The 25,940-nt window shown below is 36.8% G+C and overlaps 1 protein-coding gene across 1 annotated transcript in view; it reads right to left on the bottom strand.

Annotated features, from left to right (window-relative positions):
• The window catches only part of USH2A (usherin), a 1,013,951-nt gene that overhangs the window by 214,001 nt on the left and 774,010 nt on the right, over window positions 1-25,940 (bottom strand). The window contains exons 51-53 of the mRNA XM_055581875.1: window positions 25,588-25,786; window positions 21,749-21,917; window positions 12,304-12,525 (exon numbers count right to left, since the gene is read on the bottom strand). Coding sequence (XP_055437850.1) covers window positions 12,304-12,525; window positions 21,749-21,917; window positions 25,588-25,786 — 590 coding nt within the window. The remainder of the gene's footprint in view (window positions 1-12,303; window positions 12,526-21,748; window positions 21,918-25,587; window positions 25,787-25,940) is intronic.

Below are 25,940 nucleotides of genomic sequence, written 5' to 3' on the forward strand. Positions count from 1 at the left end.
CTAGAAATTCATAAGGGAGAAGAAGTCACCCAAGCACTCTGGGATAAGAGGCTAGGCAGTGGAGAGGGAGCACCATCCTAGAACTGGAGACATTGCCTAGGCATCTTGTAAGTTTCTGCCTGCCTTTGTCTAAGATACAGATAGATGCTCCTTGTGAATCCAGCAGCAACTGTAGCCATCCTTGGATCATAAGAGAGATTTGTGTTCAAAACCGGTTGATCATGCTCACTGATCAGGTAAACCAGTTGGCCAGCTGGCCAGCATTTTTTTCAGCTGCAAGTAGATCCATTGCTAGATGTGGCTATGAGGTGCAGGGTAGCGGCAGAAAGACCTTGTGGAGACAGTCATTGACCCCCACTTCTCAATGAAAGACAGGTGTACCTGAAGTACCAAAGAGCCTCCTTTCTCCCACCCAATTCAGTGTAACTTCCTGAGTTCACATCATTTAGATCTTGCCATAGAAGAGACACAGCAAATATACAGACATTAAAGCCTGAGTAAGCAAACAATGCTCTAGAGTTAGATTAAACTAGAAATGAAGGTACCTATACCCCTGTCACCAGGCTATCATAGTAGAATTTATATCCAGTTACACAGCAGTGCAATGTGATGAATGATTTATTTTAATTATAATTTTGTTTATTTATTATTAGTCCTGACTAATAACATAAAGAGACTCAACTTCAAAGTGCCCTGGGGTCCTGAATTGTTTAATCTGGTCCTGTACATATACCTACACTATGAAATAGCCCGCTAAGAACAGACAAATGAATTTTAAGTACTTTTTAGATTATATTAAAAAAAAAATCACCAAAAGTAGACAGTGATTTGACACAAGCCTTAAGAAAGATGTTTGTCTACTCATGACTCCAAAGGACCCTCTCACTGACCTTTCCACTTTGAAAAAAAGTTCAATATTAAAACATTTTAAGTTTTGATTAATAATATACATTGATCATTACTGCATTTCGTCACCATTTAAAGGTGATATGTGTCCAAAGTAATTGTTTTAAAGGTAAACTGTGGGGCTTTTTTGTACTTTAGTATTAATTTTAGTTGTTTGTAACATTTCCAGGGAAAGTCCCTTCAGAAAAATATACACTACAGGGCTATCATTGTAGTCTGAGTCTTGATTACGATAGGTAAAATTCACATACACACACAAAAAAACCCACAGCTTCAAGTTTTATATTGTTTGTGCATGTTTTTTTTTCTGCTGTCTTCTGATCAGACATTTAAATACAACCTTGGATTCTTTGCTGTCATTTTTTTTCTCTAGCATTTTTCTTAAAATAATTCATGTTTCTATTTTAAAGAGCAATCAAAATCTGAAAACTGGCCCTTTAGGGAGCAGAATACATTCTCCGCCTCCACTCCCAAATTACTTTATGGTTCCACCATGCTTTCAGTATAAAATCAAAATGCAGACATTGACCTAATTCCAAAGTCCTAATCAGTCATCTGATTGCTCTGAGGGACTTTTGACAGGTCAACTAAAATTTTGATAATGAAATGTTTTTACACTAGAAAAAAAAAAAGATGCATTCTTTCACAAAGAGCTTCATCTTTGTTTCACTGAATTAAAATTTTCAGCCAAGATTTCACTCACATAACAAGAAGTGACTCCCTTTCTAGTTTCTTTGGTAAACCATTACTTCTTTAATTATTATCAACCTTGTTCCAGTGTGATAAATTGCTAATTACTTAATACCCTAATCAGCGTTCATTCTTTGCACAGATAAACTGTGACAGTGCCATTAATTTAAATAGTAATTTCACTTAATGGCCAGAACGGCACACCAGATTTTTATGCAGCATTTTCTGAAGACTGCATCCATCACTGCAATATTCTGACATAAAGATGTCTGACGTGCACTAACTCACTTAGGGAGAGCAGATGTTGCCGAGCAGAGCTTGGTAGTAATTCCCATAGTGCATCACTTCAGCATGAATGAGCTGCAAATTCAGAGACACTCTTCTGAAACTGCATTGCAATAACTTTTGACCCTACCTAATTTATCACATGGAGCACTTGACTTTTGAACTTTGACACAGAGAAGGCACAGTTTTAAATATGCCCAAAGAAAAACAAAATGGGTCATGTATTATTGATGGATTGATCTATACTTCCAGAGGCTCTTCATTACATTTGTACAAATGTGGAGATTCTCTTTGAACAAGATGCAGATATTATTAAAGGGGTAGAGTATGCATTGAACTATTAGATATTTCTCTTTGAGATCAAACAACCTATATTGGTTTTCCAAACTGCATATATATCCAATGGATAGCTTCCACTGTATTGGATACAACTGAAAAATAGTGAAGGAAATAATTTTTTTACTCATAATATTATGAATACTTCCAATATGTTACCAGCACTTACTTATTGTCCATGGCTGAATGGAGAACATTTATAAACATCTAATCCTGATTAGTTTCTAAATCATTAATTCTATAAAACAAGTGCTCCATTAAAAAAAAAAAAAAGCCCAAGAATTAGCATGCTTTTGAGATAAAAATAATATAGTCATAAAAAACAGTCTGGAATATGACAAATGATTGTGGAACTCTGGGGCTGACCATGGAGACCACGTTTTAAGCCATGGGATTATGTTTCAGATTTAGAAGAATGTTAAAAAAATAATAATAAAGAAGACTTGTGATTAGTCATTCTAAGGACAAACATAAAGTTGATGGCAGAACATGAAAGAAAAGAAATGCATCTTTTCTTCACCAGCAGATGGCTCTATGACTACCCCCCACAAAACTGAGACAGGGTAGGGTGAAAACATTTCCCAAATCATTGCAGTGTATTTTGTAGCGTTTATACATTACACTTTTCAAAAGTTCATTATGTCATATGGAAATCTTCCTGGGAACTCTTCTTTCAATACAAGTCTTACACAATGGATTTCTGTAATGTATTTTCCTCTTTGCAAAGTCCCCAAATCCCATCTATGTAACAGGATTAGCCATTCATTCTACAGTTGTCCCAGTCAAGGATATGGAAACTCAGAACCTTATTCTAGAAGAGTTTCAACCCAGAGTTTCATACCCAAGACTGCATGGACAACACGGATAATAGAACTAAAGCCATCTGTTCCAAAGGTACGTCATCATCAGTTCCTCTTGGCTAACAGAAAATCTTGTCCTTTCAGCATGACAGAGAGGCTTTAATTTTCATCTTTTAATATGAAGGGGTATAATCAAGTCAAACCCAAGACTGATGGCACAAATGATAAAACCACATAAGCAAACACTATGAATAAAAAGAGTAATAAAGAGGTTGAAAATATAGTCAAAGAAAATGCTTAAGAATACATAGCCACCGAAATGACGAGCATGACTTTCATCCCGAGGTACCTGTATAACACTCCTACACAACTCATCTGCCCAGAGAGAGCACTAAAAACATAAACGCTACCCCAGCACTTCTGTTCCAACAGCATCTGTTAATTCACTCCATTTATAAAATACATATTGACAAAGACAACTGAACTGGGACCAGGGAGATTTGATTTGGTGTGAGAAAGTCAATTCAATGTGATTTTGTTAAAGGGCTCCTGCAGGCAAATAAAAGAGTTTAAGTAATAAAGTACATAAAGAGATGTTTTATGAGCCAGCCTGGTCTCGTGGCAGGCACACAATGCCAGTCAGGGAGAGAGGCCAGGCTTAGGAACAATATTATGAGATCCAAACCCTCATGCAGCAGGTATGGTGCTGCTAGGTTGAGGAGAGAAAGGGCCATATGGATATTCTGGAAGGTCATTGAGGTCATAATCATTAGGGGCGACAGGAGGGAGCGGCAACAGAGAGAGGAAAAAAGACATGTGGAATGTGTCTATTTTCAGTGAAACCTGCAGGGAGGTCAAGAGACTAAAAAGAGATTTTTTTTTTCCTTTTTAAAAGGCTCATTTCTTCAGTCCACCATGATTACTAGAGTTAGCAGAACAGTCGAAGGTCAGGAGGACTGTGAAACTAATTTTGAGTCACAGGAATTGAGGAATGTCACAGTTTGCTTAAGAAATATTTGATTAGTATGGGTATCTTATTGAAATTTGGGGATTGTGAAGTTTAGGCCCATGAATGGACTTCAAGGGCATGTGAAATGTCAGGCAAAGTTTTGGGTGTATCCTACATATTACTATTTGAAGTGAGGGTATGCCATTTTCAAAAGACTCTACCAGGAGTGTACAACATTCAAAAGACTCAGAAACTTGTCCTAGTGGACAATCTATGCTTAGGAAAGGTACTTTTGGCAAGAGTGTTTTAACAGACTTCAATTTGCTTTTGTTTTTGGCAATAGTGTTTTAAGGGACTTACCTTTCTGTCTCCTTCACATCCATTTGCCACTCAAATCTGATTTATCTCAAATCACAGTTATTATTATCTCATCAACTCTTCCCTGAGTACCAAACAAGGTTCAAATCCTTTTGGCTCTTCAGGTTTATCTCCCTCTATTTGCTTACACACTGTGTCTACCTCCAATTAAACCCACCTGCTCACCCCTACCTAGACATGCTTTACAGGCTGCTAATTTCACACTTCAGCTCAAGCTACGCCCTCTACCTGAAACATCCTTCTTCCATCCATGCATCTTAAAATCCCACTCCTTGTTTGTGGTTCTGATTCAGTAGTTTAGCTTTCTTCATCACTTTGGATGGAGTGATCACTCAGTTTTAAGATTATGCTTATATATTCATCCTTCTCATATGCCTATGTTTAACCATACAGGTAATTTTCTCCTTGATTAGATTGCAAGTCCTTAAGGATAACAAAAGAATCTTAGCCATTTTATACCCACAAAACACTGAGAATATTTTGAATATAATCACAACACAATATAAATTTATTGAATGAAGGAATATGGCAGTTGACTGAAAATAAAAACAATAGAAGAACAACAATGTTAAAATGAAACAGTGCTGCTGTTTTAAAACTCTGGCTCATTATGGTATTGGGGGGCAACACTTTTGCATCCCCACTTCTCTACAACAATGGTTCTGTCTTTAATGGATCTGTTTTCAGCTAACTCATCCAAAGGAATAAGAGTTACTCAACTGATCAGTCACAGTTCAGGATAACTAACTAATGGTCATGATTTCCTAGCAGAGTAAGCCTTAAGGCATTAGTTCTTAAAGTTTGATGTCAGGACCCCTTTATACTTTCACAAATAAATCAGGATTACAAATCGCTTTTGTTTATGTGGGTTATATTTGCTGATATTTACTAGATTAGGTCCCATCACTTCATGGCAAATAGATGGGAAAACAGTGGAAACAGTGGCTGACTTTATTTTCTTGGGCTCCAAAATCACTGCAGATGGTGACTGCAGCCATGAAATTAAAAGACACTTACTCCTTGGAAGGAAAGTTATGACCAACCTAGACAGCATATTAAAAAGCAGAGACATTACTTTGTCAACAAAGGTCTGTCTAGTCAAGGCCATGGTTTTTCCAGTGGTCATGTATGGATGTGAGAGTTGAACTATAAAGAAGGCTGAACACCAAAAAGTTGATGCTTTTGAACTGTGGTGTTGGAGAAGACTCTTGAGAGTCCCTTGGACTGCAAGGATATCCAACCAGTCCATCCTAAAGGAGATCAGTCCTGGGTGTTCATTGGAAGGACTGATGTTGAAGCTGAAACTCCAATACTCTGGCCACCTCATGCGAAGAGCTGACTCATTTGAAGGGGACGACAGAGGACGAGATGGCTGGATGGCATCACCGACTCAATGGACAGGAGTTTGGGTGGACTTCGGAAGTTGGTGATGGACAGGGAGGCCTGGTGTGCTGTGGTTCATGGGGTTGCAAAGAGTCGGAGATGACTGAGCGACTGAACTGAACTAGATTGGAGCTTAATACTGAAATGTTTGAAATAGATATTCATTAATTCACCTAAAATAATAATAAATGTATAACATATTAATATAAGTATTTTTGAAAAATAAACGTATTTCCAAACTGAGAAAAATTAGCAAGAAGAATGACATTGTTTTACATTTTTGCAAGTCTCATTAACATCTGGCTTAACAGAACTACCTAAATTCCCCTGTTTGTACATTCAACTTCTGCAATAATGCCCATCAACAGATGAATGGATAAAGAAGATGTGGCATATATATACACAATGGAATGCTACTCAGTCATAAAAAAAGAATGTGTTATTTGCAGTAACATGGGTGGACTTGGAGGTCATTATACTAAGTGAAATAAATCAGATGAAGAAAGACAAACACAGTATGCTATTATTTATACGTGGAATCAACAAACTAGTGAATATATAGCAAGAAAGAAGCAGATTCACAGATACAGAACAAATAAGTGGTTACCAGTGGGGAGAGGGAAGGGACAAGAGGTAAAGTAAGGATAGAGGAAGTGACTTAGCAGCAAGGGTAGAGGATTAAGAGATACAAGGCACTATGTATAAAAATAAGCAACAAGGATAGATTTTACACCATAGGGAATATAGTCAATATTTTATAATAACTATAAATAGAATGAAAGTGAAAGTGTTTGTTGCTCATTCATGTTCAACTCTTTGGGACCCCATGGACTGTAGTCTGCCAGGTTCCTCCTCTGTTTATGGAATTCTCCAGGCAAGAATACTGGAGTGGTTAGCCATTCTCTTCTCCAGGGCATCTTCCCGACCCAGGGATCAAACCTGGGTCTCCTGCACTGCAGATGGATTCTTCATTAATTCTTTACTGTCTCAGGCACCAGGGAGGCCCATAAATAGAATACAACCTTTAAAAATTGTAGTACTTTGGCCACCTCATGCGAAGAGTTGACTCATTGGAAAAGACTCTGATGCTGGGAGGAATTGGGCGCAGGAGGAAAAGGGGACGACAGAGGATGAGATGGCTGGATGGCATCACTGACTTGATGGACGTGAGTCTGAGTGGACTCTGGGAGTTGGTGAGGGACAGGGGGGCCTGGCGTGCTGCAATTCATGGGGTTGCAAAGAGTCAGACACGACTGAACGACTGATCTGATCTGATCTGATATTGTATACATACAACATATAATATTGTACATCAACTATACTTCAATTAAGAAAACCAGAAAACTCTTCTGAAGTATTGCATGTCATGTAATCTCTGGACAGCTCCACTGTATAGTATGAGAGAATGAAGGTGAATAGGTTAGTATGCAATAGTTTAGCATTATTGTGAAATTAGTTTTGATCTCACCTTCAGAATTCCCTTGGCCATACTTTAAAAGTTGCTGCTTTAGAGCCTAGCACACATTCACAGCACCTTTTCTTCTAACTTTGGCACATGAGTGGTGTGCAGTCAATCTCTCTCTTTTTTTCTGGTCATCCCAAAAATGTTTGTAACTTGGTAGTTACTGGGTCTGCCCATCTGTTCTGATAAACATGGTTTGGGTTAGAGAGTATCCAATGCTTGTTCAGTTATCAGAACGCTCATAAAGGTTAAGAGCTATGGTTTTTCCTGTGGTCATGTGTGGATGTGAGAGTTGGACTGTGAAGAAAGCTGAACGCTGAAGAATTGATGCTTTTGAACTGTGGTGTTGGAGAAGACTCCTGTGAGTCCCTTGGACTGCAAGGAGATCCAACCAGTCCATTCTGCAGGAGATCAGCCCTGGGATTTGTTTGGAAGGAATGATGCTAAAGCTGAAACTCCAGTACTTTGGCCACCTCATGTGAAGAGTTGACTCATTGGAAAAGACTCTATGCTGGGAGGGATTGGGTGCAGGAGGAGAAGGGGACGACAGAGGATGAGATGGCTGGGTGGCATCACTGACTCGATGGACGTGAGTCTGAGTGAACTGCAGGGGTTGGTGATGGACAGGAAGGCTTGGTGTGCTGCGATTCATGGGGTCACAAAGAATTGGACACGACTGAGCGACTGAACTGAACTGAACTGATAGGGATGGAGTTAGCAACACTTCTTAGTCATAGTGGCAGGAGATTCACAGGCAAATCTCCTAGCCTCCCTTGCATTTAGGTATCTATAGATAGCTGAGTTTCAATAAACTGTTAATTAAAGTATCTGCTATTCCTAGGTCTGGCCAATAAAAAAAATACACATCTGTTATTTTATAGTTTTTCCTTCTTATGATTGCAGGAATGGATACAATTCCCAGGTAATTTGAGACTCTACCTGTTGAAAATAGCAGCACTTTCAACAATCAGAACAACTGTGGGAAAGAGAGCTACCTGGATGACAACATTCACATCACAGTCCTATTATATGGGAAAGAAATGAACCTCCATGGTATTTGAACCTTTATAAATTTTGAGATTCATTTACAATAATGATGACTGATACCTGAATACAGCCACTGACTTGACGTGTGATTTGGAAAAAAGTTTTAAACTTCCATTAGAAGTACTTCTCTTTCTTCATCTGTAAAGTGGAGATAATAATAGTACCTATCTCATAGGGTTTGCTCTAAGGATGAAACATGTCAATGTATATGAAGCACATAGAACTCAGCTTGGTGTTGAAAATGGAATGTTGCCTACTTTTTCATATTGTAATATTTTTAGGTCTTTATTGAACCTGTTACAATATTTCTTTTTTTTTTTATGTTTTGGTTTTTTTGGCCATGAGGCATGTGGGATCTTAGTTCCTCTGCCCAGGGATTGAACCACTGCTCCCTGTACTAGAAGTCAAAGTCTTAACCACTGGGCCACCAGGGAAATCCTTGCTATATAATTTGTCTCCTGTTCTTTGTGTACATCTTTTAGCCAGTAAACAGTACCTTGGAGTTCCTTGGACTGCAAGGAGGTCAAACCAGTCAATCCTAAAGGAAATCAACCTTGAATATTCATTGGAAGGACTGATGCTGAAGCTGAAGCTCCAATACTCTGGCCACCTAATTAGAAAAGATCCTGATGCTGGGAATGATTGAAGGCAGGAGGAGAAGGGAATGACAGAGGACAGGATGGTTAGATGGCATCACCGACTCAATGGACATGAGTTTGAGTAAGCTCCAAGAGAAGGTGATGGACAGGGAAGCCTGGTGTGCTGCAGTCGATGGGGTCACAAAGAGTTAGACACAACTGCTGCTGCTGCTGCTAAGTCGCTTCAGTCGTGTCCAACTCTGTGTGACCCCATAGACTGCAGCCCACCAGGCTCCACCGTCCCTGGGATTCTCCAGGCAAGAACCTTGGAGTGGGTTGCCATTTTCTTCTCCAGTGGGTGAAAGTGAAAAGTTAAGTGAAGTCGTTCAGTCGTGTCCAACTCTTTGCGACCCCATGGACTGCAGCCTTCCAGGCTCCTCCATCCATGGGATTTTCCCAGCAAGAGTACTGGAGTGGGGCAACTGAGCAACTGAATAACAACAAGCAGACACTAGGCTGGATTTCTTGACTATATTTAGAATACTAGTCTCTTACATCTACTATCCATGGAAGAAATTTCTGAAATGACTGTGCATCTACATTGGACACTTGTGTATGTATTATCTGATTTAATATAACATTGAATTTTGAAGATCTTGGGAGGTTGGTTTTTCCTTTTTGTTTTTGTTTGTTTTTGCTGGCAAAGTCAAGTTTCTTGTTAGCTTATAGGACAGATCCAGAGGTAATCCTTAAATTCATCAGGTCAATGAAAATGTCATAATTGAAATCTAATTCTGTTGTATGTAGGACAACTATTCACTCTTACTATTTTCTGGACAGTTGATGGAAACCAACACAGTGACATATGACTATCAGCCAACTTGACAGCATATATATTAAAATCCTCCTCTAGATATATCCCACTGGTTTGGATTTTAAAAATGCCTAAGATGGATACAATTGTGGATCCAGAGAGGTGATCTACAACTTCACAGGATAGTAAATGCCTTGGAAATACCCTTGATAGCTATTCAGAGATAAAAATAAATAACCAGAAGTCAGTTTTTTTTTTTGTTGTTGTTCAAAGAAGGACATTAGTCCTTCCCACATTGGGAGGATTGAAATTTAATTATGAATAATTAAATTTATTTTTAATTTAAAATTTATTTTAATTAAATTTAGCATTTCTTATTTATATAAGGGCTACCCAAATACTGAGAGTCTATATTCTTAATAAGGGGCAAGATTTTGGTATAGCCAGGATTGATACTTTCAATAATTTTGATTAACTTCATTATTGAAGAGCTCCTCTTAATAGTTTACATCACTTAAAAGTGATGTTCTAGTTTACATTAGAACTTTATAGAAAAGAGAATGTATACAAGAACATGGTATTTAACAATAAAACTATAATAATTTAAATAATTGTTACTTGTATTATGGATTTTTTTGAAAAGAGAGGAAATTATAGAAAGATAGTGGAGAGTTCATAGTTCATCTCCATCAAGATACTATGATGGCCCGAAATCTTAACTTGGAGGGGCTAGACTTCCAACACGTACTAGTTGTAGGGGTAGATTTACCTTAAAGCTCAGGAAACTTGATCTTCAAGGTCCTTTGCTTGCATGAGCCCCTTCCAAGGCAATCATGGTTATACATTTTTATGAAATTTGCAAATGTATGATATATAACTACAATTTGTTTTGGCCACTGTCTCTTGCCCTTTTAACTTGCCCTCTGTTATATGTGTCCTCATATTGATTAAGACCGGGGTAGCCATGGACCTTTTTGAGCTCAAACCAAGGGGAAGTTGAGTCTGGGGAATAGTTAGTTTGGGTTCAGTAGCTAATATGATTTCAATCACTTTCTTGGATGCTTGGGGCTGGTGCACTGGGACAACCCAGAGGGATGGTATGGGGAGGGAGGAGGGAGGAGGGTTCAGGATGGGGAACACATGTATACCTGTGGCAGATTCATTTCGATATTTGGCAAAACTAATACAATATTGTAAAGTTTAAAAATAAAATAAAATTAAAAAAAAAAGTTGTCAAGGCTTAAGTATGTCATTTTAACCACAATTTGGAAAGATAAGTAATGCGAGAAATCACAAACTTTTAATTTGTATGCATGTAAAGGAAAGGTTTAAAGAAAGATCAGATAGAAAAATTAATATGAGACAAAAGCTATAAAAATGAACAATGGAATCAACTGAAATATTCTGACATCAAGAAGAAAACTGTAACAAGATAAATTTCAAATCATACCCAAAGTAGGACACTATTAAAAGAAAATGTTGGATCTAGGATTGACGCAATGCATAAGCAATTTGATTACTTTGATCATACAAATTATGAACAGAAATAACTCATATTGGAAAAATCTCAACTTCTTACTCATTTGTAGATAAAACAATGGCATCTATGACAAAATACAACTTATAAATTCAGTCATACAGTAAGGATATCCATGAAAACTGGTAATGATACTGTCAAGTCAACAAATAGCTAAGACGAGTCACTGCAAATCACCTTAAGACAAAATGAGTTAAAACGTCCTAAAACCTTAAAAAAACCTGGGTAGGTATTTCTCCAAATCTGACAATAATCAAACATTTCTATAAAATTATAATGATGAGTTGTGAAGCTTAAAGTCACTTCTATAAACTTAAAATCATTAAAAAATAGTTTGATCAACTATGTAACAGAAAAGAATGAATTATCTATTCTTTCTAGATAATATCTTTCTATTCTCTCTGGATAATTATAGTACAAAGCCATTTTTATATGAAAAGGTGACCAAGAGTGTAATTTAAACATGTCAGGGGGAAAAAACAGAGATGCCAGAAGCTATATAATTAAAATTATAATTCTTATATTTGCTTTGTCTTCATCATTTTGTTTTCTTAAAGACCATTGCCCCGATTTTATACCTTTCAGGTGCACCCAAATCTAGATCTGACTAAATGTGTAATCTTGTGCAAATGTCTAATCTCTGTACCTCAGTTTCCTCATTTAAAAACATGAATAATAATAGTAACCATTTTGTAAAGATTAATTGAGGTAATAATGTATAAAACACTGGGCATGGTACCTCCTAGGTAGTAAGTACTCAATGACAATGATTGCTATTAATGTTAATTTAAAAGCTATACCAGAAAGGGAGTAAAAGAATTTGTACACAACATCATCAGTAATAATTTGTACCTTATCAGTATTGCTGTGAATTATTCTCTTGGTCCAGAACCAATGCATTCATGTGTTTGTTTGCTTTTTGGTGGACATGACAGAGTTTTGGTCTGTTTTCATGAAATACATCACATGCACATAAAAATGTGAGATTACATTTTTATTTATTAGTGTAGTTAGTTGTTGCATCAGATGTAATTAAAATAAACTTTCATTACTTATTGTTTTATATCTAAGGCAAATCTGTCAACTTCTCTGCTTCACAGATTCTCTGTTTACTGAACAGTAGACAAGGCTCCCTTACCTGGAAGGCGACTGTATACCACACCCTCTTCCTCTCCCCCACAGCACTCGAAATCTTTGCTCACAATCTGTCCACCACAGCACTGCTGGCCATGGCCATCACGGAGCCTCCCAGCACAGCAAAGCTGCTTTCCTGAGGTGGAGTACGGCATTCTGCCACAGCAGGAGTTGCCTAGGCCAGCGGAAACCCGATTGTGCTGTTCATCTGGACAACATACTTCACCTGTCAATTTAGGACAATAACCATCATTGCATGAGTTAAAAAAATATGCTTTGACTCACAACGAAATGTTATCACAACGATCTTGCAGATGCCAACCACTTGACAGGATATTGTCATACCGGAGACACAAAATCTCAATACAACTTCAAAATTTTTACATTAAGGGGTATGAACATTTTTGCACTGAAGGTCTATAAACATGTTTCAGTTTTGCACTGAAGGTGATACACATATATAAACAAACATGTTGAAGGTGTATAAACATGACATACACATATGCCAACTTAGAGGCAAGGCTATGTTGCCTATTTTCTCTCTGACTGCTACTACATGAGCACATGAAGTTCTGGTGACATGGATTAAGTGGCATTATAAAAAAGATCTGTGTACAAATACTCTCCTATCTATTTAGTATATTTTTTTTGGAAAAAAAATTTTTTGGATGGATTCAGAAAACAATTCTTGATCAATTCATATTGCTTTTGACTACAATTTACTTAATCAAACTATATTTATTTAATCAAAAAATATTTCCAGTGAAAAGGTTAATTAAGTGAGAGAAGGTAAAAATACTATATTCAAGTCTGCATATTAGTATTTTGCTGAGCTATGGTGGACACTGAATTTCACTGACATAGTTACATCTACATTTACCCTTCATGTGATATTCTGGGAAACCTGAGATAAGAATAAAATAATCTTTTGCATAGTGCCTTGGGATGAAAGGATTCAAATACTCTAAATATCAGTAGTGTGCTTTTTTTTTTTTTTTTTTTTGGTATGAAGCATTGTCTAAAAGATAGGAAAACTTTAAAGACAGAAAAAATTTTTAATGGATTATCTGAAGGATATCTTAGAAAAGACTAATAAGAAATTGGAAGATCGGAAAATTGAACTTCATCTTCCTTTTGTATCTCATGATGAATTCCGAGTTGACCTCCTTCCTAACCCCCTGAACCTTGACCTTCTCTCCCTTTTGCCTTACTAATTTTCTCCTTTCCACATCTTCATCAGACCCTTTTCTCTTTCCTCCACTGCCTCTTCTTAAACATATCTTTATCCCTGGACACTATTCCTTCATTAAATCTTATAAGGTATATGAATATGATGGCCATCCTGGCAGGTTTTACAAATTTAAATCAAGGTCCAGAAAAGATTTTCATAATGTAAATAACTTGCCAAACCTTCTTAAGAAAAAGCACAAGATCCATGAAGAATTAAGGATTGCCTCAGAAATTCATCCTTGACTCCCTGATCTCTGTCAATTAGCTCATCTTTTTATGAAGCCAGGATATGCCAAAACTTGGTTAGTAAAAGCAATATGAACTGCTAACCAAAATGATATTTAAAATGGGACATTATTTAACTATGGGCAGATATATAAAGAGCACAAAAATAGGACAAGAACTCTTAGCAGTTATCCCTGAGGTCTTTCTTGTCCAAAATTTATTGGTCAAAAACCCATCCCACTAGATGAAATGGACAAATACTAGAAGCATGTAACCTACCAAGACTAAATTATGAAGAAATAGAAAATCTGAATAGACTGATAGCTAGTAACATGATTGAATCACTAATCAAAACCTCCCAGCAAAGAAAAGTCCTGGACTAGATGGCTTCACTGAAGGATTCTCTCAAACATTCTTTCTTTCTTTCAGTAGCACATTCAAAGGATTATACAACATAACCAAGTGGGATTTATTCTTGAAATGCAAGGATAATTCAACATACAAAAGTCACTCAGTAACCATATTAGTGGAAGGAAAGAAGGAAAACACATGGCCATCTCACTTGTACAGAAAAAGCATTCGACAAATTCAAAACTTTTCTGTTAGAAAAACATTTAAAAAACCAGAAGTAGAAGAGAATACCTCAACACAATAAAAAACACGTGAGGAAACCCTACAACTAATGTTATACTCAAGAAATCATTTCCTCTAAGATCAGAAAGATGACAAGGATCTGATTTTCACCATTTCTATTCAACATAATATTTAAAGGATAACCAGAGCAATTTGGCAAGAAAAAGAAATAAAATGCATCCATACTGAAATGGAAGAAGTAAAATTTATCTCTGTTCACAGACAATGTAATTTCATGGGTAGAAAACCCTAAAGATTTCACACTCAAAACCCAGTCTGAACTAATAAGAGAATTCAGCAGAGTTGCAGGATATAAAGTCAACATACAAAATATATATTATAAAAATAAAAATGAAAAATTTGTAAAGGAAATTTAAAAAACAATTTCATTTACAATAATATAAAAGCACCTAAGAATAAGCTTAATCAAGGAGGTAAAGGAAATGTAGAGTGAAAACTATAAACTGTGGCTAAAAGAAATTAGAATTAAATTGGATATTCCACATTCAAGGATTAGAAGACCTGATATTGTTAATATGTCAATATTATACAAAGTGATCTGATTCAATGCAATCCCTATTAAAATCCCAATAATACTTCTTGCAAAAATAGAAAAATCAACCTTAATATTCAAATGGAGTCTCCAGGTACCTCAGATAGCCAAACAATCTTAAAAAAGAACAAAGTTGTCAATCTCACATTGCTTGATTTCAAACCTTACAGTAAAGCTACGGTAATCAAAATGATGTGATCCTAGTACAAAGACAGACATATAAACCAATGGAACCAAATAGAGAGCTCAGAAATAAAACCTTGTATATATAATCAAATGATTTCCCAAAAGGATGTCAAGACCATTCATTGGGAGAAAGGACCTTCTTTTCAACAAATGTCAGTGGAAAAACTAGACATCCAAATAGAAAGAATGAAGTATGGCAAAACCAATACAATACTGTAAAGTAAAAAAAAAAAAAATATATATATATATAAAAGAATGAAGTTGAACCCATATCTTACACTACATACACAAATTAAATAAAAATGGGCCCAAGACCTAAATGTAAAAGCTAAAACTATACATTTTTAAGGGGAAAACATAGGAGAAAAGTTTAATGACATTGGCTTTTGCAATAATTTCTTGGATATGACACCAAAAGCACAGGCAATAACAAGAAAAATAGATCATTTAGACTTCATCAGAATTAAAAAGTGTTAGGCATGCAAAGACACTATCAACTGATTAAAACCACGACCCATAGGAGAAAGTAATTGTAAACCATATATTTAATATGGTACCAATATGCAGAATACATAAAGAACTACAACTCAACAGCAAAAACAGAATCCAGTTAAAATATGGGCAAAGGATACATATAGGCTTCCCTGGTGTCTCAGATGGTAAAAAAATCCGCCTGCAATGTGGGAGACCTCGGTTCAATCCCTGGGTTGGGAAGATCCCTTGGAAGAGGGCATGGCAACCCACCTACTCCAGTATTCTTGCCTGGAGAATCCCCATGGACAGAGGAGCCTGGCAGGCTACAGTCCATGGGGTTGCAAAGAATCAGACACAACTGAGCAATTAAGCACACACACACACACACACACACACACAAAGGATACATGTAGACAATTCTCTAAAGAAGATATATACACACACACACACACATATGACCAATAAGCACAAATAAATTCAATATTATGTGTTATTAGGGAAATGTGTATCAAAATCACGAGATACTATTTCACACCCAGTTATGGTTACTATAAAAACAAAACAAAAACAGAAAACAACAAGTGTTAGCAAGAAAATGGGGAAGTTTGAACCCTGTGCATTGCTGTTGAGAATGCAAAATGGTGCAGCTGCTGTGGAAAACACTATAGCAGTTCCTCAAAAAATTAAACATAGAGTTACCATATAATATAGGAATTCCATTTTTGGGTATATAGCCAAAAAACTGAAAGCAAGGACTTGAATAGATAATTGTATAGCACTGCTTACAACAGCCTTATTCACAACAGTCAAGACATGCTGCTGCTGCTGCTGCTGCTGCTAAGTCGCTTCAGTCATGTCCGACTCTGTGCGATCCCACAGACAGCAGCCTACCAGGCTCCCCCGTCCCTGGGATTCTCCAGGCAAGAACATTGGAAACAGCTCAAATGTCCATCCTCAGATGAACAGATAAACCAAATGTTGTAAATACATACAATGGAATATTGTTCAACCTGAAATAGGAAGGAAATTCTGACATGGGCTACCACATGGATGAACCTTGAAAATATATGAAATAAGCCAGTCACAAAAAGACCAATATTATATGATTCTACTTATATGAAGTACCTAAGGAAAAGGAGAAAGGATTTACTGTGAACAGTGAAGTTACTGTATTTGTTATGTTTTTCTAGGTGAGAGGTTTCTCCTCTCTGATCTGCAGTGTAGTTCCCATTTCTTAAATCTCTACAGCTAGAGAATGTGCAGTGTCCCTTGTTGGCAGACTTTCTTTACCGTAATGTGTCACGTGGTCCAGGGGCACCATCAGTTAATTAAACATCACTTAGGACAATGGTGGGCTTAGAAGAACAGTGTATATACTTATATTGGGGAAAACCAATCCTTTAAAAAAAAATCCACTTCTGAATATAACAAATATCAATTGGATATTTCAGTCATATTTCCCTGAATCCCTCAGAATGTTATTCAGTTACTGACAGAAGAAAAGGCTTCATAAAAAGAGGTGTGGATTATATCAATGAGAAGTAAAACTGATTTTTTTCCCCTCAAAAAAGGGCTGTTAGACATAAGATACAAGGATCAGTCACCTTCTCATTAACCTCTCAAAATGAATCTATTTCACGACAGGCTTGAAAATGTTTTCTCTTTAAAAGCTACCATGCAGTCTTAACAGTTAATTGTTATTCTTATCAAAGAATGACCCACATTAACATTTAGCATGAGGTCATTAGCATATTTATAAAAAAAAGGGGAGTGGAAGTGCATTCTTTTCTCTGCTGCTCTTTGCTGTGGGGTTCTATGGAGGAAAGTTGTGAGAAAAAAATGAAGTCAACATTATTCATCAAAATGAGGTAAATATTATTCACCAATATTTCAGACTTGTCTAGAAATATCAAAATGCCTAGATCTGTCTGTCTTGAACTGGCAGACTACTGAGTGAATTTTAATTACATTGAAATATAAGATAGTTTGGGGCTTCCCTGGTGGCTCAAAGGTGAAGAATCCACCTGCAATGCAGGAGATGTGGGTTTGATCCATGGGTTTGGAAGATCCTCTGGAGAAGGAAATGGCAACCCACTCCAATATTCCTGCCTGGGAATTCCCATGGACAGAGAAGCCTGGCAAGTTACAGTCCACAGGGTCGCAAAGAGCCAGACACAACCTAGTGACTAAAACCACCAAATAAGATGCTTTGGGATCAACATGTTTTTCTTTCATGATGTAAACAGTGTTAAACCAGGTAATAAAGACCACTGGCTGAAGACTGAGGTCACAATATAACATCTTCAATTAGGTACATTGGTATTAGTGATTGGAGCAAAACATTCTCTTTGATTATCCCGTAAGATTGCATTTTTTTCCTTTGATATTAAGGTAGGCATCCTAATCTTCTGAAAAATTAACCACTTAAAAGATCTAAATGTGGCCAATACTCAACAGAAAGGCTTGCATAATATCAATAAATGATCTTTGAGCTTCCAGGACTTATTTAATTTTTGGAACTTCTTTGGGGGAAAAAAGTTGAATTTTATTTGGAAATAAAATAAAAGTACATTGTTTTTCTTAGTTCAAGATCTGACACTTTGTGTCAGGATTGAGAAAAATGATGGGCAAATCTCCTAGGTGTTCATAGCTTTGACAAATATAACCAAGTGATTTTCATCAATTTTAGGCAAACTGGATATTTTTCAGAGTTGGGACAGTTCTTTGCAAATTTTAATGTGATTGGAGATGAAAATGCAATTAGACCATTAAAAAGAATACATTTGAATCAGTTCTAATGAGGTGGATGAAACTGGAGCCTATTATACAGAGTGAAGTAAGCCAGAAAGAAAAACACCAATACAGTATACTAACGCATATATATGGAATTTAGAAAGATGGTAACAATAACCCTGTGTATGAGACAGCAAAAGAGACACTGATGTATAGAACAGTCTTATGGACTCTGTGGGAGAGGGAGAGGGTGGGAAGATTTGGGAGAATGGCATTGAAACATGTAAAATATCATGTATGAAATGAGTTGCCAGTCCAGGTTCGATGCACGATACTGGATGCTTGGGGCTGGTGCACTGGGACAACCCAGAGGGATGGTATGGGGAGGGAGGAGGGAGGAGGGTTCAGGATGGGGAACACATGTATACCTGTGGCAGATTCATTTTGATATTTGGCAAAACTAATATAATTTTGTAAAGTTTAAAAATAAAATAAAATTAAAAAAGAAGAATTACTCTTAGAGAAAATAAGTCTTATGGTTGACAAACCTTTGTCAGAGTCATAAAATGTTAATAGGCCTTCTGGCCAGAAGATGATGTAAATCATCTAGACCATTTGTATACGATAAATTTGAAGAAAAGTAACCCTGGTTTTGATAAGGATCAAAGACTGCTGACTTTGCATGATTTCACACCCCCTATTATCCTCTACGTGCAACTTATGGTTTAAAAGCCCCTTTAGAAAATAAAGCTACAGGCCTTGCTCACCAAAAAAAATAAAAATAAAAAAAGAAAATGCAATTAGAGAAAAACCTAATATGACCTATTGGTCTAAAGAATGGGAAGGACAGGACAGCAGAAAATTTTCATCTCACATCTGTGGTTGTAATTTTCAAGGCTTTTTTTTTTTTTTTTTTTTTTGCAAAGGAGGAAAAATGTGAAATATAGTCGAAAGTTCCCAAAGTGCAAATTATTTTGAGAGAGCATAAAGTATTTGACAGTGTCTGATTGGTTGCCTAACATTATGACTTGTAATATAACAAAGTTAAGACTTTAATCCTTGGTTACATCACCATTGTGTTTTCTTACTTGGAAAATCCAGTTGATTAAGAGTTCCTTAATTATGAAAGTATTTTTTTGCATAATAATTAGAAAAAATAGTACTTTTACAAAGAATTACGAAAGCATCTTTGTGGAAGAATCATAAATAATAGTACTTTAACAAAGGTAGGTTTTCAAAATTAATTAATCTATGTGAATCTAGGCATGTTATTGATTCTTTTTGAACCTCTTTCTATGTTTGGAAACTTTAAATAAAATACCAGTGTCCTACAGTTGTGAAATATATATATGGTATCATATTATAATTAAAATCTTGAATACAGAGCCTGCCAGATGCTTGTTGTTTCGCAAATGTTTTATAAATGCCAATTGTTGTCTTTATTTTCAGTTATAGTCATTGGACACTGTTTTGTGTAGTTGAATTTGGAAAATGGCTTATTCAGTCAGCTGATAAGATAGAAGGAAAAGAAGGTGAGGAGGGAAAAATTCCTGATTGCTACTCTTTACTAATCCCACCTTGCTCTGCCAGGTGTAGAGTAACAAGGGGTACTAACAAGGGGCTAGCCTCAGATAAATGGAATTTGTGGTAACCATCCACCTAAGAACAATGTCATTCCAATCCAAAAGAAAGGTAATGCCAAAGAATGTTCAAACTACCACATAATTGCACTCATCTCACATGCAAGCAAAGCAATGCTAAAAATTCTCCAAGCTAGGCTTCAACATTATGTGACCCAAGAACTTCCAGATGTTCAAGTTGGATTTGAAAAGGCAGAAGAACCAGAAATCAAATTGGCAACATATGTGGGATCATAAAAAAAGCAAAAGAATTCCAGAAAACCTCTACTTCTGCTTCATTGACTGCATTAAAGCCTTTGACTGTGTGGTTCACAACAAACTGTGGAAAAGTCTTAAAGAGATGGGAATACCAGACAACCTTGCCTGCCTCCTGAGAAACCTGTATGCAGGTCAAGAAGCAACAGTTAGAACCAGACATGAAATAACAGACTGGTTCAAAATTAGGAAAGGAGTATATCAAGGCTGTATACTGTCACCCTGCTTATTTAACTTCTATGCAGAGAACATCATGCAAAGTTCCAGGCTGGATGAATCACAAGCTGGAATCAAGGTTGTAAGGAGAAATATCAATAACCTTAGATATCCAGGTGATACAACCCTTATGGCAGAAAGCAAAGAGGAACTAAAGAGCCTCTTGATGAAAGTGAAAGAGGACAGTGAAAAAACTGGCTTAAAACTCAACATTCAAAAAATGAAGATCATGGCATTTGGTCCCATCACTCCATGGCAAATAGAAGTGGGAAACAATGGAAACAGTAAGACTTTATTTTCCTGGGCAACAAAATCACTGCAGATGGTGACTGCAGCCATTGAAATAAGAAGACACTTGCTCCTTGGAAGAAAAGCTATAATCAACCTAGACAGCATATTAAAAAGCAGAGACATTACTTTGCTGACAAAGGGCCATGTAGTCAAAGCTATGGTTTTTCCAGTGGTCATGTATGGATGTGAGAGTTGGACCATAAAGAAGGCTGAGCACTGAATTGATGCTTTTGGACTGTGGTGTTGGAGACAACTCTTGAGAACACCTTGGGCTGAAAGGAGATCAAATCAGTCAATTCTAAAGGAAATCAATCCTGAATATTCATTAGAAGGACTGATTCTAAAGCCGAAACTCCAACACTTTGGCCACCTGATGCAAAGTTCCAACTCATTGGAAAAGACGCTGGGAAAGATGCTGGGAAAGATTGAAGACAGGAGGAGAAGGGGATGACAGAGGACAAGATGGGTTGATGGCATCACTGACTCAATGGACATGAGTTTGAGCAAGCTCTGAGAGATGGTGAAGGACAGGGAAGCCTGGCAAGGTGCTGTCCATGGGGTCACAAAGAGTGAGAAATGACTGAGCAACTGAACAGCAACAATAAGGAACAATGCATGCACTGTTCAGAATGGAAATGGAGAAAATGGAGAACAGTTTCATGGAGTGATATACCAAGAAATTCAGAGTTTATGATGAAGTACTCAGCAATGTGGATAAAGTCACAAAAAAGGCAGTTATCCAGCTCTCCAGGTATATTTCTTTATGTAGTACATATAACAAGTGCCTTGTATTTCCTCTTTGCTTTGTGCTTTGTCTTGCTTATATTTAAAGAAAGCTGAAACAAGAAATGATATCTAAAACCAAACACTTGCTATGTGTTAGTGGCTACTGTTAGGATTGTATTTTTTTTTTTTTTGGTGGGGAGGTACTTAAAACAATTCACTGACATAAGTCATGTGTTTGCTTTTTCTAGATCCCAATATTACTGAGTACACCTGGAAATGATCCTCACCTGGTAGAATTCTAACATAATACCCTGAGCAACACTGATGATTTGGTTGTGTCTCTCGTATGCGGCCACCACAACAAACTCCAGTTGAGTTCAAAACAGATGCTATGTACTTCTCTTCACAACAGGCATGTCCAGGCTGAGGGTCATAGAGAGATCCATTACAACAAACCTGGAATTTGAGAATCAGGTGTAAAATAAATAGTTTTATTAAGAGTATTATACCACCATATCTTATGTGATACTGTTATTATCTAACAAGGCCTTGACCTTAGATCAAATGTAGCATATTTCTGATAAAAATTCAAAGGTTTAAAAAATACATATTCTGAATATCATTCAAATTCTATCATTGCAAGTCAATACAATGTAGCTTCTTTTAGCCTTCAACCATGCATTGTGCTCTATTATAATATGCTATAATTATGAATTATTTTTTGAATGTCAGTGCTTTGAAAATCCCATGTTCAGAGGAGCCTGGTAGGCTGCAGTCCAAGGGGTCGCGAAGAGTCGGACACGACTGAGCGACTTCACTTTCACTTTTCACTTTCACACATTGGAGAGGGAAATGGCAACCCACTCCAGCGTTCTTGCCTGGAGAATCCCAGGGACAGGGGAGCCTGGTGCGCTGAAGTCTATGGGGTCATACAGAGTCGGACACGACTGAAGCGACTTAGCAGCAGCAGCAGCTTCCAATGTGAAGATGATTTTGAGTTGCAAATGAACAATTTCTTTTGTATATATGTTTTTATTTTAATGATTTTAAATTTATTTTAATCATTAAACATGATTGTTAAACAGCACCACATCTATGGAAACCTGTCTCTTATTGGCCTTTTTTTTAATACCTTGCATTTTCCTTATACTAATTTATATGATCACTTATTGGTGAACCCAATCTTCAGACAAGGCAACCTCAACAGTGTCCAACATTTATATATATATAAAATGTATGTATATATGTATGCTGCTGCTAAGTCGCTTGAGTCATGTCCGACTCTGTGCGACCCCAGAGACGACAGCCCACCAGGCTCCCCCGTCCCTGGGATTCTCCAGGCAAGAACAGTGGAGTGGGTTGCTATTTCCTTCTCCAATGCATGAAAGTGAAATGTGAAAGGGAAGTCGCTCAGTTGTGTGCGACTCTTCGCGACCCCATGGACTACAGCCTACCAGGCTCCACCGTCCATGGGATTTTCCAGGCAAGAGTACTGGAGTGGGGTGCCATTGCCTTCTCCTGTATATATGTATATATTTGTATTTATGTATGTATGTATATATAATATGTATACATATATGTATGTATATGTATATACATGTATCTATATAAAAGGAAATTTATATGGCAATTAATTTTGAAAAGCCCTTTTAACAATGTGTTTTCTCCAGGAGCTGTGGAAGAAATTCTGTGCTCGAACAATCAAATAATTACTTTGCATGCTCACTTGAGGTCTGAGAGACTGACACTCTGTATCTAGAGCAAATGAGACACTGAACAGTGCTGAGATGTGGCCTCAGAACCTATACTTGGCATAAGTTACATTAACTAGACAGATGCTTCCTGTGGCAGATAAAAATCAACCATTGTTTAAGAGGAGCTTCTCTTTTTCCTTTTTGCTCATTGCTACTGCAGCCTGCACCAACATTTGATTCATGCTCTACCCCAAGGGAGCAGAGTATGGAATAACTAGATCTGAAGGCAAGCCTAGTACTTCATTCATTTCTCAGAAGTGGCCAAAGAGCAAAGAAACTGGGCAGAAATCTCCTTCTGTGGTTCCTCAGGTAGCCCTGGTAAACCAACTGGAATAAGTTGGTTTATGTTGTTTAGTTATCAGCAATGAAGATTCAAAATCAGTCTGATTCCAAGGACAAATTGCATGACTCCTTTCTTTGATGCCACATTCTGAGTGAAAAGTAAAATTTCAAATTACGCTCCATTTTAAAGTACTAAGGAAAAACTCTTTGTGTTTATTTGGGATTTAGGAATGGTGGTCATTTCTGCTTGCAGGGTAAAACGATACACACATTCTTCTTGTTTTATGATCGTAACCTAAAATTGTGCCATGCGTTGTATAATCTTAAAGCATCTATTAAAGTTCCATTCACATACAGAGTTCTTGGACACCAAAGCACATCCTCCAGTCTTTTCCTTCAGAGTCTCTAGGACTTACCATTCTTTTAAATATTCAAGTATTTATTCATCTGATTTCCTTCCATATGTTCATTGTCAATGCCATTCTCAGGCTCCTTCAGTCACATCAAACTTATGCCTTTTTTCTAACACACTCGGGTTTTGATCATCGAGGGGGCCCCAAAGGGAACATTTTCAAGAAATGATTTCTTTTGAGGTGTTTGCCCTCGAATGGAGTATTTCTTAATCTTCTAATTTAATCTTTAAATTTATTGGCTGAGAAAACAATTTTAGTAACTTGAGCTGGAAAGGTGTAGCTAATATTGAAATAGGCAGCCTGTTCCTTGCTCTAGGTTTTCCAGAAGTAATTCTGTAATCTAGTAATTCTCAAAGTGAGGTCCCTGGACCAGATGGAGGAGGCCTCACCTGGAAACCTGTTAGAAATGCACATTCTTATGCTCTATCCAAGACTTACTCTGGGGGTGGGACCTCCAGGTATGATACTCACTGGAGTTTGAGATCCATGGCTGTAATCAAATGGGGAAGCTTGTATAATTATTACAGATGATTCTGATGTATATTTAGCCAAAAGGCTCTTAGACTCACAAGAAGTCTATTTTCTACATCCCTTCAGCCTCTCACCCAGGAAATACATATTAATTATTAACCGCAGACAGAAATCTATGAACAAATTTTTTTCTCTTGTGATTGTAATTGACTTCCTTTATTCTCTTTCACTGACAAAACCTGCATGTGCCCTTAATCCTGAAAACAAAAGTAAGACTTTGTCTAATGCATCAAAGTTTTCTTTCTCTTGGAGAACGTTTTTAATAGGAAAATTTATTCTAGCATATTTTTCTCTCAGAAATCCTAAATTTCATTTCATTTTATGAAAGTATATTCACCAGATGGCACACATTTAATGGCTTAAAATGATATAGAACTTGGGCTTAATGACAATTCTGGAGCCTAATGTCAAAAAAAAAGTATAGTTAGTAACTACTAGTTTTATAACATTTCTTAGATAAAAACTGCTTAGCCAGTGTCAGCAATAATAATAAGCATTTTGATCCATCTTACTTCAACAACTCACTTCCTTAATTTCTGAGTCCTTTTGCAGTGAATCTTTTGAATTTCGTATTAGCTTTAGTCATTGCATGTGTGATGTTGTTGATAAATAGGAATATTATTTCATTATGTGAAATCCTATCTTCAAACTAAGGATTTTCTGCATCATTTGTCAATAAAAACCATTTATAAACTCCTCTGTCTAGCTGTATTATTGATCTGATTCTTAAACTGAAACTAATATGAACATTAATCTGTAAATGGCCATAGTTTAAAAATATTTCAGACAAACCATGAAAGGTCCGGCTCACAGTTACTCATCAGTGCCATGTAAACCAGCCACTTGTAGCTGAATGAATTTGTTGTAAAGAATATTCAACTCATTCAATCAAGCACAAATTTGGGAGGTTCCTTATCATTTCAATAAGCTCATTTTTTTCCTATGAAGATGATGAAAAATGAGAAGGCTAAAACGCTCATGAGGAAGATGAGATTTTTATAGGCATCCTTTCTTTCCCACGGGGTCTTCTTGTTAGACTAGTGGAAATACTGAACATGATAAACCATGGTTTAAGAAGCAAGTGATTTCAGCCCAGAGAATTTAGTGGGAAAAACATATTTTACTGACTCATTTGAAAAGATTTACCTTAGCCTCAGGGGAGTAGCACCTGGTTCCACAAAGAAGTTCATGTTTTTGACATTCCACTGCCTTGCAGAGTCCACCAGGGTGGTCCTGCATTAACTTCTTAGTTTTAGAGCATGGACGCCATGTTTTCCGTAAGAGATCATATCCAAGAATGATGCCACTTGGCCTCCCTGGAGACATCCATTTAATTTGAAGGGATCTGCAATGGACAGAATAATCAATAATTCTAAAAAAAGACAAAATTTGACTTTGCTGCTATCAGCCTGATCTACTTTTCAATTAGTCTTCCAGTTTGGTCAAAAGGTCTATTTCATCAACAACTTCCTAATGAAAAAGCCGAAGCAAAAGAATAT

The sequence above is a fragment of the Bubalus kerabau genome, chromosome 5 (genome assembly GCF_029407905.1).
Source record: "Bubalus kerabau isolate K-KA32 ecotype Philippines breed swamp buffalo chromosome 5, PCC_UOA_SB_1v2, whole genome shotgun sequence".
NCBI lineage: Eukaryota > Metazoa > Chordata > Mammalia > Artiodactyla > Bovidae > Bubalus > Bubalus kerabau.